The sequence below is a fragment of the Salmo salar genome, chromosome 20 (genome assembly GCF_965601325.2).
Source record: "Salmo salar chromosome 20, fSalSal1, whole genome shotgun sequence".
Lineage (NCBI taxonomy): Eukaryota > Metazoa > Chordata > Actinopteri > Salmoniformes > Salmonidae > Salmo > Salmo salar.
The window spans coordinates 11,215,814-11,232,778 of record NC_138310.1 but is presented as its reverse complement, the minus strand read 5'-3'; the positions used below and the strand labels follow the sequence as shown (position 1 = coordinate 11,232,778).

At 41.7% G+C, this 16,965-nt stretch overlaps 1 protein-coding gene across 3 annotated transcripts in view; it reads right to left on the bottom strand.

Moving 5' to 3' along the window:
* Positions 1-16,965, bottom strand: part of LOC106580138 (ras GTPase-activating protein 1) — a 55,563-nt gene that overhangs the window by 2,710 nt on the left and 35,888 nt on the right. The window contains exons 3-26 of one of the 3 annotated variants that reach the window (XM_014160854.3): positions 14,469-14,604; positions 14,107-14,177; positions 13,414-13,531; positions 13,103-13,134; positions 11,256-11,308; positions 8,483-8,633; positions 8,083-8,161; positions 7,834-7,957; positions 7,430-7,586; positions 7,114-7,201; positions 6,939-7,019; positions 6,453-6,610; positions 6,192-6,268; positions 5,877-6,049; positions 3,590-3,749; positions 3,267-3,409; positions 2,646-2,761; positions 2,340-2,444; positions 1,878-1,964; positions 1,638-1,705; positions 1,434-1,522; positions 1,156-1,233; positions 924-1,058; positions 716-795 (exon numbers count right to left, since the gene is read on the bottom strand). In XM_014160854.3, coding sequence (XP_014016329.2) covers positions 716-795; positions 924-1,058; positions 1,156-1,233; positions 1,434-1,522; positions 1,638-1,705; positions 1,878-1,964; positions 2,340-2,444; positions 2,646-2,761; positions 3,267-3,409; positions 3,590-3,749; positions 5,877-6,049; positions 6,192-6,268; positions 6,453-6,610; positions 6,939-7,019; positions 7,114-7,201; positions 7,430-7,586; positions 7,834-7,957; positions 8,083-8,161; positions 8,483-8,633; positions 11,256-11,308; positions 13,103-13,134; positions 13,414-13,531; positions 14,107-14,177; positions 14,469-14,604 — 2,559 coding nt within the window. Of the gene's footprint in view, positions 1-17; positions 796-923; positions 1,059-1,155; positions 1,234-1,433; positions 1,523-1,637; positions 1,706-1,877; positions 1,965-2,339; positions 2,445-2,645; positions 2,762-3,266; positions 3,410-3,589; positions 3,750-5,876; positions 6,050-6,191; positions 6,269-6,452; positions 6,611-6,938; positions 7,020-7,113; positions 7,202-7,429; positions 7,587-7,833; positions 7,958-8,082; positions 8,162-8,482; positions 8,634-11,255; positions 11,309-13,102; positions 13,135-13,413; positions 13,532-14,106; positions 14,178-14,468; positions 14,605-16,965 lie in introns of those variants that run through there. The other 2 variants (XM_014160855.3, XM_014160856.3) reach the window with 2 other exon arrangements.

The window sequence follows — 16,965 nt, the reverse complement described above, 5'->3', positions numbered from 1 at the left end:
GGGAAGAAAAAATTCCATTATCTACTTTACAAAAAAGTTTAATAAGTGCATGCATGTCTGATACAATCTGTACTGCTGTTTTTTTTGATTATGTATCTTGTCTGGCATTGAGACTGAACTAAACAAACATGATACAGTTGGAAAACAAAACAATTCAGTTTGTCTCAATTATATACTCATGATTCCAGCAAGAGAATTTGACATACTTTCTGCATTAACATTTCCAAACTAAAACAGAACAAAAAAAATACAGGAAATGCTAGTTTCAGCACTTTGGGGATATTGTCACAACCATAAAAGAAATCAGTCAAATTACATTATAAAAAGCATTATCGCTCATAATCCAGTTATAAGAAACAGGTTTGACTGTAGCTTCATGTCAGTTGACTTTCCTCATATTGGAGATGGCAACCTATGATGTGTGGATAAACATGTCTTGGGTATGTGAAGCTTTGCTTTGAAATAAAATCTTTGACCCTTTTAATAAAAGGGGTACTATACATACAGAATCATGAACAGTTTATCAGAAGTCACTGGTGCAAGTTTAGTTTTTTTAGGTGCTGTTCTCGTGGCATGGGAAATGTGGGCGGGGCTGTCGGAGATGAGGGGTGGGTTGCCATGGTGATGAGTGGAGCATGCTGGGTTGGTTCCCATGTGCGACTCCGTGCGAGGAAAAGGCGGGATGGATGGAGAGAGGGGAGGAGTGCTGTACTACCTGTTGCTGTTGGACATGGCATAGTGAACCTGTTTCTGCTGAAGGAGCTCAGTAATGGCCAGCAGCTTTTTCAGCACGTGCTACAAAGAGAAACATGAGACAGCAATGGTTTACAATCATCATGGCATGTTTTTGGTACCATGACATTAACAGACTCAAAAATACTTTTTGGCCTTTCAATCACTGGTTGAATGCACTTGCCACACACCTGCTGTGCTCCCCTCTCGTTGCTCAGGGTGCGGAGGTCGTCTGAGTGAGAGACACAGATCTCATGCAGGGCTGCGAGGTCACGGGACAGGTCTGTCCTAAAGTGCTCTGTAGCTTCAGGGAGGTCAGGGACATTCTGTGAAGGACACACAGGTTAACGTCTTACCTAGACATTGGAACAGAACTGCCACATGTCCGCAGATTCCTAAAGAAAATGGAAACAAGTAACCTACCCCCAACTCATCCAGAAACATGATCATCCTATGTTTGTTGTTTTTGATGAAGGGGTTCACGCCCTCCATGTAGGGCTCCTGGATTGAAAAGAGGAACACACTATTATCATTATGTTAGAAAGTAAAGATAGAAATATAAAATACTGTTCGCTGAAGGATGGAAACAAGTTACAACGCACAGCTATGGAGGATTACACTTTGGTTTGCTTGTGCTTAGACAACAAAGGGATACAAACGTCCCCACACGGAACATTGTAGGAGCTTTAAGGTGGCCGTACCTTAGCACCAAACTCCACCAGGTTAGCCAGGTTCTGGACAGACTTGGCAATCAATGTGAGGGTACGGCCTGCTGTTGCAGAGGGAGGGTCTACAAAAAAAAAGATGAACAAGTAAATCAAGTAATGTATGGACACACTGTTCATTCCATGCTAAGAAATAATCAATTTATGCAATACCAAATACAAAGAAGGGTATAGGCTCACCAGCAATGATGTTGAACATTCTTGGGTTGAGAATGGCAGGACAGATCAGTCTCAGGAACACAAAGCCACTGGAAGAGCGAAACAAGTATCCGTTAGATCAGTGCTTCCCAAACGTTCCCGGTATAGGCCCCCCCTTGACCAAAGGCACCATAACACTAGAATGGTTTCTGATGCTGTGCGCTGCCTATCCATGAGGGATGCAGATGGCAAAGTAGATCCATGGTGTGTACAGTTAGTTACCTTACGACTCTGGTTCTCATGGTGGTGTTGGTTGGCCATTTCTGCTGCACTGATTTCTGCAGACACCCATAGATATACCTTAGAGTCCTGGAACGGTCAAGGAAGAGAGAGAGAGAGTGAGACTGAATGTACTGGAACATGACTTAAATAGACTTTATGAACTTCAAGCTAGCCTATGGACGTACTTAATGTGTTCAGTTAATTTGTTGGTTTGTCTGATGACATAATAGATTGATTGAACTACAGGAGAATGTCATGATATACAGGGTTCAAACTATGGAGATGGTTACTTAAAATGGCAGTGTATATTTAACCGGCAGAAAATGAATGGCAGCGTTACGCTAACCCCAATGTTACTTTTATGCTTCACTGAAACTATTCCTAACCTTAACCTCAATTAATTTCGACCCCTATGCCTAAACTTAAGTTTTCGTTCTGCCGGTCGGATATACACTTCCTTACTTATTAGGGTTGGGCCGATGAATGATGTCATCGGGTGACGATAATGATTGACAGCCATCGTCGATGGGGACGTCATCATCGATGACAGATGATAGCCTATTTACACTTGACAAAGCACAACAGTACAGACAGTGACATTTCAGAATTCTAGTCAAATTGGCAACGGATTGATTCGTCTTTTTGTTAGTCCAAATCAATGAGTCCCGATCGACGATATGCCAAAAGTTCATACATCGCCCCAACCCTTTGTGGATGGTTCCCGTGTAAGTTTGTTAGTATGTGCAACGTGGATTGGTGTGTGCTTACGGGGGCAGGATCTCAGCAGCCATGAAGATCTTCTCCACCAGTTCAGACAGGATGTTGAGGAGGTGGGCTAGGTTCAGATTGACATCCTCGTTCTTCTCCAGTTTTGAGGGATTCAGCTAGTGAGGGACACACACAGAAAAACAGAGGAAGGGAAAAAGAGAGATGTTTCATTATACAGATAGAAGTGTGCTCGTGAAAAAAAACAAGATGGGCTACATAAGATTATTTCACTAGAGTAGGATTTGCTGTTGAAAGCAACTGTGGAAGATAATGTGTAACGCCCTCTGTTCCACTGGAGGAGACAGTCAGTCTGAAGAGTCCTGTGAGATCACAACAGCACTTTGAATCTGTGTCATTGTGACATGAGTTACTGTTTTGTCTTCTGGGAAGCCAAAGTACTGATATGATGTTATAAATGCCAAGTGTTCCACTCCACTCGGGAGATAAAGTGAAGAATAGCTGGGTTGTTGCCCATACACTTCTCTGCTGAAAGAATTGACTAAAGTGACTTTACAGACGCAAGATGTTGCCAAACTGATACAGTAGGTAGAGCTTGGGCTAAACAAAATAAGGCTAAAGCCTTTCTGCATGTCAGAAAATGTGTGTGTGTTGTGTGTTTACCTCGCAGGACTGCTTGCTCTCCATGATCTTGAGGATGGTGTCTTTGAGGGCGTGGTGAACGAAGGGTGTGGCCGTGGCCTTCATGTACTGCTCCATCAGCGTGCTGGCCAGCGTGGTCGCTCGGAACAGGGTCGTCGCCTCGTCTGGGAACCACCAGAGAGAGGGGACTTCTCATCAGCCAAGTGTGTGTGTGTGTGTGTCATAGCTTTCATGTTGGAATCATAAACACAAAGCATCTAAAAGTGGAGATTGGCTCTTTATCATTGTGAAGTAGGCTTTCACAATGTCACTACAACATGCAGAGGTGTGTGTGTTTGTCTTACCCTCCATGTTGATCTCTCGGTCATTGAGTGTCCTGAGTAAGGGGGCCTCTGTCTTCTCGTGTCTGAAGATGCGCAGCAGGATGCTGGCCAGCAGGGTGCGGTCCTGCCCACACACATGGGCCAGAGCATAGATCACATGGAACTCTTTCAGCAGGATCAGCTGTGGGGGGACACAGACAACCAGACAGACAGAGTCAATGTCAGTGACCTATGGTCAAACAAGCGGCCATCATTTTGACATGTATTTTTCCAGGACACACACACATATATATATATATACATACACATATCTATCGATGGTCAATATGTATGTATGTATGTATGTATGTATGTATGTATGTATATATATATATAGTGTGTGTGTGTGTGTGTGTGTGTGTGTGTGTGTGTGTGTGTGTGTGTGTGTGTGTGTGTGTGTGTGTGTGTGTGTGTGTGTGTGTGTGTGTCCTGGAAAAATACATGTCTATCTATCTATCTCTATATACATACACATACATACATACATATCTATATCTATCTATCTGTGTGTTTTATTATTTTTCAGTGTACAATGTTTATTTTATGCATCAAAGCACTTGTGTATATACAGTGCATTCTGAAAGTATTCAGACCCCTTGACTTTTCCCACGTATGTACCTCACACGTAATAGAGTATTTGTTACTAACTGCTGATCCATGTTTTGGTGTCTCTCTTATTGCAACCGAGTGCTGGTCTTTGTACCTTGACTAATGGTAATCCTTAATTAATTAATGACTTCATCATCCTCATTAACCTGTTGGGGCTAGGGGGCAGTATTTGCACGGCCGGATAAAAAACGTACCAGATTTAAACTGGTTACTACTCTTGCCCAGAAACGAGAATATGCATATAATTAGTAGATATGGATTGAAAACACTCTGAAGTTTCTAAAACTGTTTGAATGGTGTCTGTGAGTATAACAGAACTCATATGGCAGGCCAAAACCTGAGAAGATTCCATACAGGAAGTGCCCTGTCTGACAATTTGTTATTCTTCTGTTGCATCTCTATCGAAAATACAGCATCTCTGCTGTAACGTGACATTTTCTAAGGCTTCCATTGGCTCTCAGAAGGCGCCAGAAAGTGGAATGACGTGTCTCCTGTCTCTGGGCGAAGAACAGCAGGAGATTTTGTGAGTGGTCAGGCTGGGAACAGTGACACTGGAGATGCGCGTTCATGAGAATTCTCCATTTGTTTCTTTCAGCCTCTGAATGAATACTCCCGGTTGGAATATTATCGCTATTTTACGAGAAAAGTAGCATAAAAATTGATTTTAAACAGCGTTTGACATGCTTCGAAGTACGGTAATGGAATATTTAGAATTATTTTGTCACGAAATGCGCTCGCGCGTCACCCTTCGGATAGTGACTTAAACGCACAAACAAAACGGAGCTATTTGGATATAACTATGGATTATTTGGAACCAAAACAACATTTGTTGCTGAAGTAGAAGTCCTGGGAGTGCATTCTGACGAAGAACAGCAAAGGTAATCCAACTTTTCTTATAGTAAATCTGAGTTTGATGAGGGCCAAACTTGGTGGGTGTCAAATTAGCTAGTCGTGATGGCCAGGCTATGTACTCAGAATATTGCAAAATGTGCTTTCGCCGAAAAGCTATTTTAAAATCTGACACCGCGATTGCATAAAGGAGTTCTGTATCTATAATTCTTAAAATAATTGTTATGTATTTTGTGAACGTTAATCATGGTTTGCGGTGGGTTTGCTAGTTCTGAACATCACATGCTAATGTAAAAAGCTGTTTTTTGATATAAATATGAACTTGATTGAACAAAACATGCATGTATTGTATAACATAATGTCCTAGGAGTGTCATCTGATGAAGATCATCAAAGGTTAGTGCTGCATTTAGCTGTGGTTTTGGTTTTTGTGACATATATATTTGCTTTGAAAATGGCTGTGTGATTATTTTTCGCAGGGTACTCTCCTGACATAATCTAATGTTTTGCTTTCCTTGTAAAGCCTTTTTGAAATCGGACAATGTGGTTAGATTAACGAGAGTCTTGTCTTTAAAATGGTGTAAAATAGTCATATGTTTGAGAAATTGAAGTTATAGCATTTTTGAGGTATTTGTATTTCGCGCCACGCGATTCCACTGGCTGTTGACTAGGTGGGACGCAAGCGTCCCACCTAGCCCAGGGAAGTTAATAGCATTTTTGAGGTATTTGTATTTCGCGCCACGCGATTCCACTGGCTGTTGACTAGGTCGTCCCACCTAGCCCAGGGAAGTTAATAAGTGTGTGTGTGTGACCTCTTTGAATTCGCTGTACTCCTCCTCGGGCATGATCTTTTCCATGGAGTAGCGGGCTCGCACCCTCAGGGAGCCCGGCTCGATGCCTTTCAGAGGCACGTGGGAGCTCAGCGGAAACCACTCGTCTATCATCTGGCCCTTCTGCAGTCGGCTCAGCTGGCAACGCATGAACACTGAGGCAGAGGGAGAGAGACATTTAGTGGAACACACAGACAATAAAACGCTGTTTTTCTCATATCAATATGGAATGGGATTATAAAGACAGATTGTTCGATTTCGTGACATAGCTCTAGTTTAAGTAGAACAGAGACTCACAGATGTCACTTTCTTTGCTCTTCTTTGTCTTGTTACTCAGGCTGATTTCAAACCTGTTGATTTCACTCGACAAGTCACTGACGAGGGAAAAAAATAGAAAGATATTGTCTGTCAATTTAGTGAACCCAAACAGGATTGGACAGCTGATGGCAATGATTACATCAGTAAGTGCAGCATGGAAGCCAAATAAATAAAAAAAAATGTCCCAATTCCCCCTAAATTGCCAATAACACTTTGAATGAAGATGGAATTGGGACTCACTCAAAGATGAACTCCTCAGTGAAGACTGGGTTCTGGCCCTCTCGAGGGTGGGTCTTGGCCACCTGCACACTGTTCAGGTAGATGTTGCAGTAGGGGTTGGTGAAGTGCTTCACCGGCAGCTTATGGGCCTCCTCCACGTACAGGACCAGACTGCTCACCTGATGGGACACATACCAGGTCAACAGTCAGGCAGTCAGTCACAGCCAGGGCTTCTGATGACTCAGCTGCTTGGAACTCCAAAGTAGTGGGTTTGAATCTCGCATTGGCCACCTACATGTGTTCACTGTAAGACGCTTTGGATAATGGCATCTGCTAAACTTTTTTTTGAAGAAAGGGGTTGTTCTTTGGGGAGTGAAGGCCCAACTTGCATTTTAAGGTTCAATACTTTTTTGCCATATCAAACAAAGTTAGGAATGGGATTTGTAAAAAAACTTTTTTTTAAATGATAAAGCACAATAAAAATAGCACTTGACAGTGTGTTTGTACCTGTCGGAGCCTCTTGTTGGGAGTGGGCTGGGTGGGCTTCCTAAGGTTACTGCAGAACGTCTGCAGACATTTCATCCAGTCCTACAGAGAGGAAAAAAACACTTAGATTAAAGAAAGGTGTGATTGGAGAATGTCCCAAAGAGAGAAAGAGTGTGAGAGACAGATCAGTACAAACCTGTGCCTGTTCAGGGGTCTCGCCAGCAAAGTAGAATATGTACTGTTCCTCACTAAAGTGCTGGATCACAACTTGGAAACAGTTTGGCCTGCAAACAAAAACAGGTAGTTATTTCTGAACAAGCACGTGCCCAATCGAATGTATGTACTCCGATCAAACTCAGACTGAAGAACTAAATAAAAGACTCAGCCCAACATGGCAACAAAAAAAATTCATAAACTTATCATAGGCTTATGTTCTGTTGCACTGATTCGTTCTTGTCCCATTCAATGGTCACTCAGATCTAGGATAAATAGTAATGGGTGAAATGTCTCACCTGCCAAACAGACTGTCGTGCACGCCGTACACCGAGCACACGCTCAGGTCAATCAGGCCTTTGGGTTTAGTGGCTCTCTTCTCACTCTCAAAGTAGATGAGCTGGGCGTCGTTCCCCTCCAAGATGAAGTAGAGGTTCTTCCACCGCTTGCCTTTGCCTGGGGGTAGGGAGAGGAGAGGGGAGAAGACATGAGTCCGATTCCCTCCCATCTGCATGCACTTGTTCACTCCCTCTCAAGTTCAGGGGGGAGTTTACATCATATTTCTTACACCAATCCTTGCTTTTTAAATCCACGAGGGGTAGTATACCAGTGACCACTTCAGGGAAAAGTGAGAGAGAGAGAAATGGGCTACGGTCTGGAAGATTAAATTTATAGACATTTGAGTGTAAAAACATATGGGTACCTTTGTTGAACAGGAGGTAGCCTTTCTTGACAATATTTTTGTAGAAGGCGTCTTTCGTTTTCCGTCTGATAGTGTTATAGATCTCCTTGCCGTCCACCAAGTCTGAAAGCACTTGTTCCTGTTGCTGAAATACATGAACGTTAATAAAACACCACATCAACACCATTAAATACCTGTACATCTATAGCCATCACAAACTGTTAAGGACAGGAGTAGCACCACAACGGAGGTTAGTGGACTCAGGCTTACCTGCACTGAAACAGCATCTTTCAGGTTGTAGCCCTCCACGATCTGCTCTTTCTTATAATGCTCAATAATGTCATCAACACTGCCAGAGAGAAGAGACAAAGCACAGCAGTTATTTCTAATGACCAGCACTAACCACCATACTCGTTCCTAACGCATCAGACTTTTATATAGTAATTTCTATATAACCTCCACTTCTATGTGGAACTGTATACCTGGATATCACAACATCTTTATACAGTATGATTACAGGTAAGGCCGAAAGGGATTTCCTGACCACATCCCATGACCAGGAAAATTTCCAGGCACTATTTATAGGCCAGGGTATTTTATGATTCTATTACAAATCTCTTGGTTCATCACAACTGCACTGGGAGACAGTACGCGCCCCTGCTAAACATACCTGTTGTAGTATCTCCCCCCCATCATGTACTGATTGTTGGGAGTGGGGCATATCTTAAACCTTTGGATGTTCTCATTGGTGCGGAAAAAAAGGGAGTAGTCCCCGGGTGTGTTGTCTGACGGCCGGACCAGGAAGCTGGACACTTGGCCAACTAAATAAGGGAGAGAGAAATCACATTGATTGTTGACATTGACAGTATTGATGCATACCACCAATAAATTATTGGAACATACAGTACCAGTCAAAAGTTTGGACACATCTACACATTCCAGGGTTTTTATTTTACCATTTTCTACATTGTAGAATAATAGTGAATACATCAAAACTATGAAATAACACATGGAATCATGTAGTAACCAAAACAAAAGTGAAACAAATCTAAATATATTTTACATTTGAGATTCTTCAAAGTAGCCACCTGTGCCTTGATGACAGCTTTGCACACTTGGCATTCTCTCAACCAGATTCATGAGCTAGTCACCTGGACTGCACTTCAATTAACAGTTGTGCATTGTTGGAATTTCTTCCCTTCTTAATGCATTTGAGCCAATCAGTTGTGTTGGTATACAGAAGATAGCCCAATTTGGTAAAATACCCAGTCCACATTATGGCAAGAACAGCTCAAATAAGCAAAGATAAACAACAGTCCATTACTTTAAGACATGAAGGTCAGTCAATACGGAACATTCCAATAATTTTTTACGTTTCTTCAAGTGCAGTCGCAAAAACCATCAAGCGCTATGTTGCTGGCTCTCATGAGGACCGCCACAGGAAAGGAAGATCCAAAGTTAACTAACTTATTCTCTGCTGCAGAGTTATCAGCAATTAACTGCACCTCAGATTGCAGTCCAAATAAATACTTCAGAGTTCAAGTAACAGACACATCTCACCATCAACTGTTCAGAGGAGACTGAATCAGGCCTTCATGGTCAAATTGCTGCAAAGAAACCACTTCTAAAGGACACCAATAAGAAGAGACTTGCATGGGCCAAGAAACATGCACAAAGGACAGTAGACCTGTGGAAATCTTTCCTTTGGTCTGACGAGTCTAAAACTGAAATGTTTGGTTCCAACCGCCGTGTGTTTGGGAGACGCAAAGTAGGTGAATGGATGATCTCCGCATGTGTGGTTCCCACTGTGAAGCATGGAAGGAGGAGGTGTGATGTGTGGGAGTGCTTTGCTGGTGACACTGTCAGTGATTTATTTAGAATTCAAGGCACACTTAACAAGCATGGCTACCACTGGTTTGCGCTTAGTGGGACTATCATTGTTATTCAACAGGACAATGACCCAAAACCCACATTCAGGCAGTGTAAGGGATATTTGGCCAAGGCGAGTGATGGAGTGCTACATCAGATGGCCTGGCCTCCACAATCACCTGACCTCAATCCAATTGAGATGGTTTGGGATGAGTTGGACTGCATTGAAAGAAAAGCAGCCAACAAGTGCTCAGCATATGTGGGATCTCCTTCAAGGCTTAATTAATTGCAAAACCACTCATGTCATCTATAGATTGGAATGTCCACCGTGCAAGGTGTTCTACATTGGACGGACAAAGAGACGCCTTCAAGATCGCCTAGCGGAACACAAGTACGCCATACGGGTAGACAATGAAGACTACCCCATGGCAAGGCACTACAAGTCCTTACACCATGGCAACCCTGTCTCCCTACAAGCTATGGGTATTGATCATATCCCGGCCTCTATTAGAAAAGGGGACCGTCTTAAACAGTTAAACCAAAGGGAAAGTTTTTGGATTTACAAACTACAGGCCACTAAATACCCGGGTTTAAATGAAGATATGGATTTCTCACCCTTCCTGTAGGGTTGTGATGGGTCCATTTGCTGTCATCTAGTGGACATTTTGCTCAATTGCCCTCAGCTATGTATAGACTCTTGTTGTTCATGTTTTGCTGTGTTCTAGTGTACTATGGAATATATTGCTTTCTTATTCTTGACACTTCTCCCAGCCATATTTAAGGTTAGAACTACCTTTCTAAGTGTTTTGATACTTCTAGCTTGGAGTTAAATTTTTATGATAACATAGCTACAGTATTTCACTTTAAAGTGTGTATAGTATTGCTTACTAGGTGTGTCCAATCAATTTTAACCACTCTCTCCTCAAATTAGGGTTAATTGGAAAAGCTGTTAAAAAGAGAACATTGTATTATTTCTTTGTACTCCCTGACGAAGGCCATGCAGCCGAAACGCGTCGGATTTTTAAAAACATTGTTTCTATTTAACATGCCATACTAAAAAAGGCATTTTAATCAATTATATGAAGAGTGCCTTGGTCCTCCTTTCTTTTTGATGACCAACTCACCCCTTTTACCAAAGAGCACCTTCTGTCTACCAACATTTACTATTGTGTACCTTAGTAGCGCTTCCCTTCCTCCTCTTTCTCCTTCAAGGCTGTTGGAAAAGCATTCCAGGTGACTACCTAATGAAGCTGGTTGAAAGAATGCCAAGAGTGTGCAAAGCTGTCAAGGCAGCTACTTTGAAGAAACACTTTTTTGGTTACTACATGATTCCATGTGTGTTATTTCATAGTTTTGAGGTCTTCACTATTATTCTACAATGTATAAAATAGTACAAATAAAGAAAACCCTTGAATGAGTAGGCGTGTCCAAACTTTTGACTAGTACTGTATATTTTAGCAACAGAAAAGGTTTGTTGATAACAAGATCACAGAAATGGGAGCATAATCCCATTGTACTACATTAATCGTGAGGAGAATGTAAAATCTAAAGACAGAGAATATAGTGCTTGCTACCTGTCATCAGCAAGTTGTAGGCCTCTTGTTTGCTGATCTTGCCGTGATACCAACTACAGAGAGGATGAGGATGGACCATTAGAGATAAAAAGGGAAAGAGGAGGGAAAAGAAAACCGACAGATCAATAATGTGCTGGGTTTAAAGGGGCGGTGAGGGGTGAGGGGTTTTAGAAGGGTCAGATCAGAGTCTAGGATGATGAATCACAACCTGATAGATCCTATTGGTGAACTGCCATCAGCAAGTCAACTCTCATACATGGGCAAATGTCAGTCATTCTAACGACATCTCACTCCAAATACTCAACTACTCGTACAAAACAAAGCAACTTTAGTTAATTTACCGATACAATACAATTTCTTTAATGTTGGATTTGTAAAATGCATTTTTCACATTGTACATACAGTTGAAGTCAGAAGTTTACAAACTATAGTTTTGGAAAGTCGGTTAGGACATCTACTTTGTGCATGACACAAGTAATTTTTCCAACAATTGTTTCTAGATTATTTCACTTATAATTTACTATAACCCAATTCCATTGGGTCTGAAGTTTACATACACTAAATTGACTGTGCCTTTAAACAGCTTGGAAAATTCCAGAAAATGATGTCATGGCTTTAGAAGCTTCTGATAGGCTAATTGACGTCATTTGAGTCAATTGGAGGTGTACCTTGGATGTATTTCAAGGCCTACCTTCAAACTCAGTGCCTCTTTGCTTGACATCATTGTAAAATCAAAAGAAATAAGAAATCAAAAAATTGTAGAACTCCACAAGTCTGGTTCATCCTTGGGCGCAATTTAAACGCCTGAAATTACCACGTTCATCTGTACAAACAATAGTACGCAAGTATAAACACCATGGGACCACGCAGCCGTCATACCACTCAGGAAGGAAACATGCTCGGTTTCCTAGAGATGAACGTACTTTGGTGCGAAAAGCGTAAATCAATCTCAGAACAACAGCAAAGGACCTTGTGAAGATGCTGGAGGAAACAGGTACAAAAGTATCTATATCCACAGTAAAACGAGTCCTATATCGACATAACCTGAAAGGCCGCTCAGCAAGGAAGAAGCCACTGCTCGAAAACCGCCATAAAAAAGCCAGACTACGGTTTGCAACTGCACATGGGGACAAAGATTGTACTTGGTCTGATGAAACAAAAATAGAACTGTTTGGTCATAATGACCATTATGTTTGGAGGAAAAAGGGGGAGGCTTGCATGCCGAAGAACACCATCCCAACCATGAAGCACGGGGGTGGCAGCTTCATGTTGTGGGAGTGCTTTGCTGCAGTAGGGACAGGTGCACTTCACAAAATAGATGGCTTCATGAGTAAACTTTTGACTTCAACTGTATGTCTGTCTTTGGGAGGCCGGCAAACAAAATTATCACACATTTACAGCCTTACTGTGTGTTGGGTCAGAGTCACACCATCATTGTTAAGAGATTCATTGAGCCGTGTAGATGCAAACATGGATTATGTCAAAGTCACTAACGACGCATACTGTATACAGTACGCTCTCACTCAAGCTTCCCTGCCCATTCGTGCACAACATGAAAACATAATTTGCCTAGAGGATAGGGTAAACATGGGTTGCGTGTATCGAGGCAGCCAGAAGGCAGGGACGTAATGAACCTCAAATGATAGGCTGTCTAAAAATATGATCTAAACAGCCATTTTCATGAATTAATATCACCAGTCAATGTTTTGTGGGGGGTTGGATAATGGTGGGTATTGAGAAAAGTATTGATGAAATTATCTGTTTTGACAAAGGTTTACATACGAAATAACATATACTGTACATAGACATTATGGCAACCTAAGAGAAAAAGCCAAATCAGAACTTACACTTTGCCCTCGTGTGGGTCCTCCTCCCGTCCCTGAAAATAAGCACAAACAGTTCAACAAATCAGTGGAGACGTAATGACGAATGAAAAAGAAAACATCTGAAAAGACCCATAAATACTCCAATTGCCAGCTGAGTAGAAAAGGTTGAGAAAATACATTATTAAATGGCAAACCATGACTGTGTCCCAAAATGCACCCCATTTCCTGTATATAGTAGTGCCCTACATAGGGAATAGTGCCATTTGGGACACAGCCCAGGTGAATGGTTACAGGTTAGGGCTGATCCCAGACCTGTGCTGTACTCAACTCACCACCTCCTTCACCAGGTCCTCCACAATGAGGCCCTGCTCCTCCGTCCTCACGTTGGTCACCCACATCCAGCCGTCATCCAGTTCATTGTGAACGATAAACATGTCCCCTTTCAGGAAGCTAACAGACATGGAGAGGAGGCAAGAAAAATAAAAACTGGTCAACGTTCAGGGGGCAAAAAATTTGTGTTACCATCTTAATGTGCTGCTACACATGAACTCATACCTGCATTTCCTGTTTCACAAAAACCCACTATTATGCACTAGAAACAGCCTTGGTTCTATTCAATTACATTTAACTATTTAGTTATGAGATCTAAAGGCAGTGCGGACGCTTGAGGCTTTACAGCTTATTGCCTACTGAACTATTTCTTACATATGGTAGTCTTTGGGTGTCGTACCAGCCATTCTCCACAAGGTGTCTCATGTAAGCCACCAAACACCTTTGTGAAGAACTACAGCATGGTTCTTTCCAGCCAGCTAAGTCTGTGCTAGCAGTGTGTCTGTGTTAAGGGTTCAGACAGTTTCTCAGATCTGACAACATGAAGAATAGCCAGGCTCATCTGTTTGCGTGCTGGGATTTGCTAAATGAAAGGGAGAGGTCTGTTTTTGTCCTATTCAGATAATGTGATCTCCAACAAGGCAAACACACACTTTCACCTTCCACAAATGTCTTATGCTTCTTGTAGGGCTTACCTGATCTCATCGGTCTCTGGCACTTTGGTGTATGGAAGAATGGCTCTCACTCTCCTCCTGTCCTCTACAGGCTACATACACAAACAAAAACACAGAACTGCACATTAACCCATGCTTCCCAAAATCTTCATATCTTCAACCCCCCTCAGAATTCTAAATTAAAAGTATTCCACCAGACACCCTCCAGGATGATGATTTCACAGCCTCACACCACTCATTAGTATTTTGCCTGGCTTCTCTCCTGAGAGTGGCTATGATATATGGCCTGGGGTGTAGCGGGAAGTAGATATTTCCCAGATATATTGAGTATGTGTCTAAGAAAGTCTAACTTCCATTTCTACTCGAGTGCAATGAAATCTTACCTCTGGGGGTGCCACAGGCGATAGCAGCTTTTCACCTTTCAGCAGGCAAGACACGTAGCTGTAATAACCAATCAGGTCCGACAGGGACGAGAACCGCCGCCCGCCTATGTAATAGTCTCCACACATGGCGATTATCCTGTAAACACACACACAGACACACCACTAAGAATGATTAATTGTTAAGCACAATGCATGCACAGTCTGCAGAATGTATGAAAATACAAATAGGCCAAAGCTAAATTGACTGTTTGAACAATTTATCAGCAGACAACTGGTCTACATTTTACACAATGACCCAAAACATCAAAGAGTACAAGAACAGAGCAGCACAGTGCTAAAATTAGACCCAGTTGCCCTGGGATCTATGAAACAAAAGGAAAAGACATGCATTAAACCACCATGACTCATCAGATAATAGTCTTGTGTGAAATTGCTCGAGTAATGATGAAAATGACATGATTAAAGTCTTGGCGAAGCAGCGAACAGAGGGGAGCACATCTCAGTCTGACTATGCGGTAATGTAGACTAGACACCATTCAAATACATCTTCTTATGGTTAGGCTACACGTTTAACCTTGCCTTCCTAATACCAATCCACAAGGGTTCCTATAAAGCAATGTTGTGAATGAGATGTCATAATTTCCTAGTACGTTATCAATCGTCTACTGAAGTGCCTGGTGTTGATCAGGTCTAGGAGGTATTGGTCATCAATGAAGGTCGGGCCTAATTGACAGGTCTATCAAACGCATTGGAACAAATACAGTTAAAAATATATATATATATATATATATATATATATATATATATATATATATATATATATATATATATATATATATATATATATATATATATATATATATATATATATATATATATATATATATTTTTTTTTAAACCGTATGCACTAGGGCTGGGAATTGCCAGAGACCTCACGATACAATATTATCACGATACTTAGGTGCCGATACGATATGTACTGTGATTATCACGATACAGCTGTGAGTCTTTCTGGGTAAGTCTAAGCGCTTTCCACACCTGGATTGTGAAACATTTTCCCATTATCATTTTCAACATTTTTAAAGTCTGTCAAATTGGTTGTTGATCATTGCAAGACAACCATTTTCAGGTGTTGTCAAAGACTTTCAAGTAGATTTAAGTCAAAAATGCCACTCAGTGTCTTGGTAAGCAACTTCAGTGTAGATTTGGCCATGTGTTTTAGGTTATTGTCCTGCTGAAAGGTGAATCAATCTCCCAGTGTGCGAACCAGATTTTACTCTAGGATTTTGCCTGCACTTAGCTCCATTCTGTTTGTTTTTTATCCTGAAAAAAACTCCAGTCCTTAACGTTTATAGCAATACCCATAACATGATGCAGCCACCACTATGCAAAAAATATGGAGAGTGGTACTCAGTAATGTGTTGTATTGGATTTGCCCCAAGCATAACACTTTGTATTCTGGACTAAAAGTGAATTGCTTTGCCACATTTTTGCAGTATTACTTCGGCTCCTTGTTGCAAACAGGATGCATTTTTTGTAATAATTTTATTCTGTCCAGGTTTCCTTCTTTACACTCTGTCAATTATATGCACTTACTGTAGCAGTTTTTCACCAATCCACACAGCTATGGATGCCTCCATCCATTTCCCGGGTTACGTTTATACACGTGTTCAGAGCATGCCTTATCAAATCTACATTTTATTTGTCACATACACATGGTTAGCAGATGTTAATGTGAGTGTAGCAAAATGCTTGTGCTTCTAGTTCTGACAGTGCAGTAATATCTAACAAGTAATCTAACAAATTCACAACAACTACATTATACACAAAATGTAAGGGGACGGAATACGAATATGTACATATAAATATATGGATGAACGATGGCCGTGCGGCATAGGCAAGATGCAATAGATGGTATGAAATACTGTATATACACGAGATGAGTAATGTAGGATATGTAAACATTAAAGTGGCGTTATTTAAAGTGACTAGTGATACCTTTATTAAGTCAATTTATTAAAAAGTGTCCAGTGATTTGGGTCTGTATGTTGGCAGCAGCTTCTCTATGTTAGTGATGGCAGTTTAACAGTCTGAAGGCCTTGAGATAGAAGCTGTTTTTCAGTCTCTCGGTCCCAGCTTTGATGCACATGTAATGACCTCGCCTTCTGGATGATAGCGGGGTGAACAGGCAGTGGCTCGGGTGGTTGTTGTCCTTGATGATCTATTTGGCCTTCCTGTGACATCGGGTGGTGTAGGTGTCCTGAAGGGCACGTAGTTTGCCCCCGGTGAGGCTTTGTGCAGACCTCACTACCCTTTGGAGAGCTTTACGGTTGTGGGCGGAGCAGTTGCCGTACCAGGCGGTGATACAGCTCAACAGGATGCCCTCAACTGTGCATCTTAAAAATTTTGTGAGGGTTTTAGGTGACAAGCCAAATTTCTTCAGCCACCTGAGGTTGAAGAGGCGCTGTTACACCTTCTTCACCACGCTGTCTGTGTG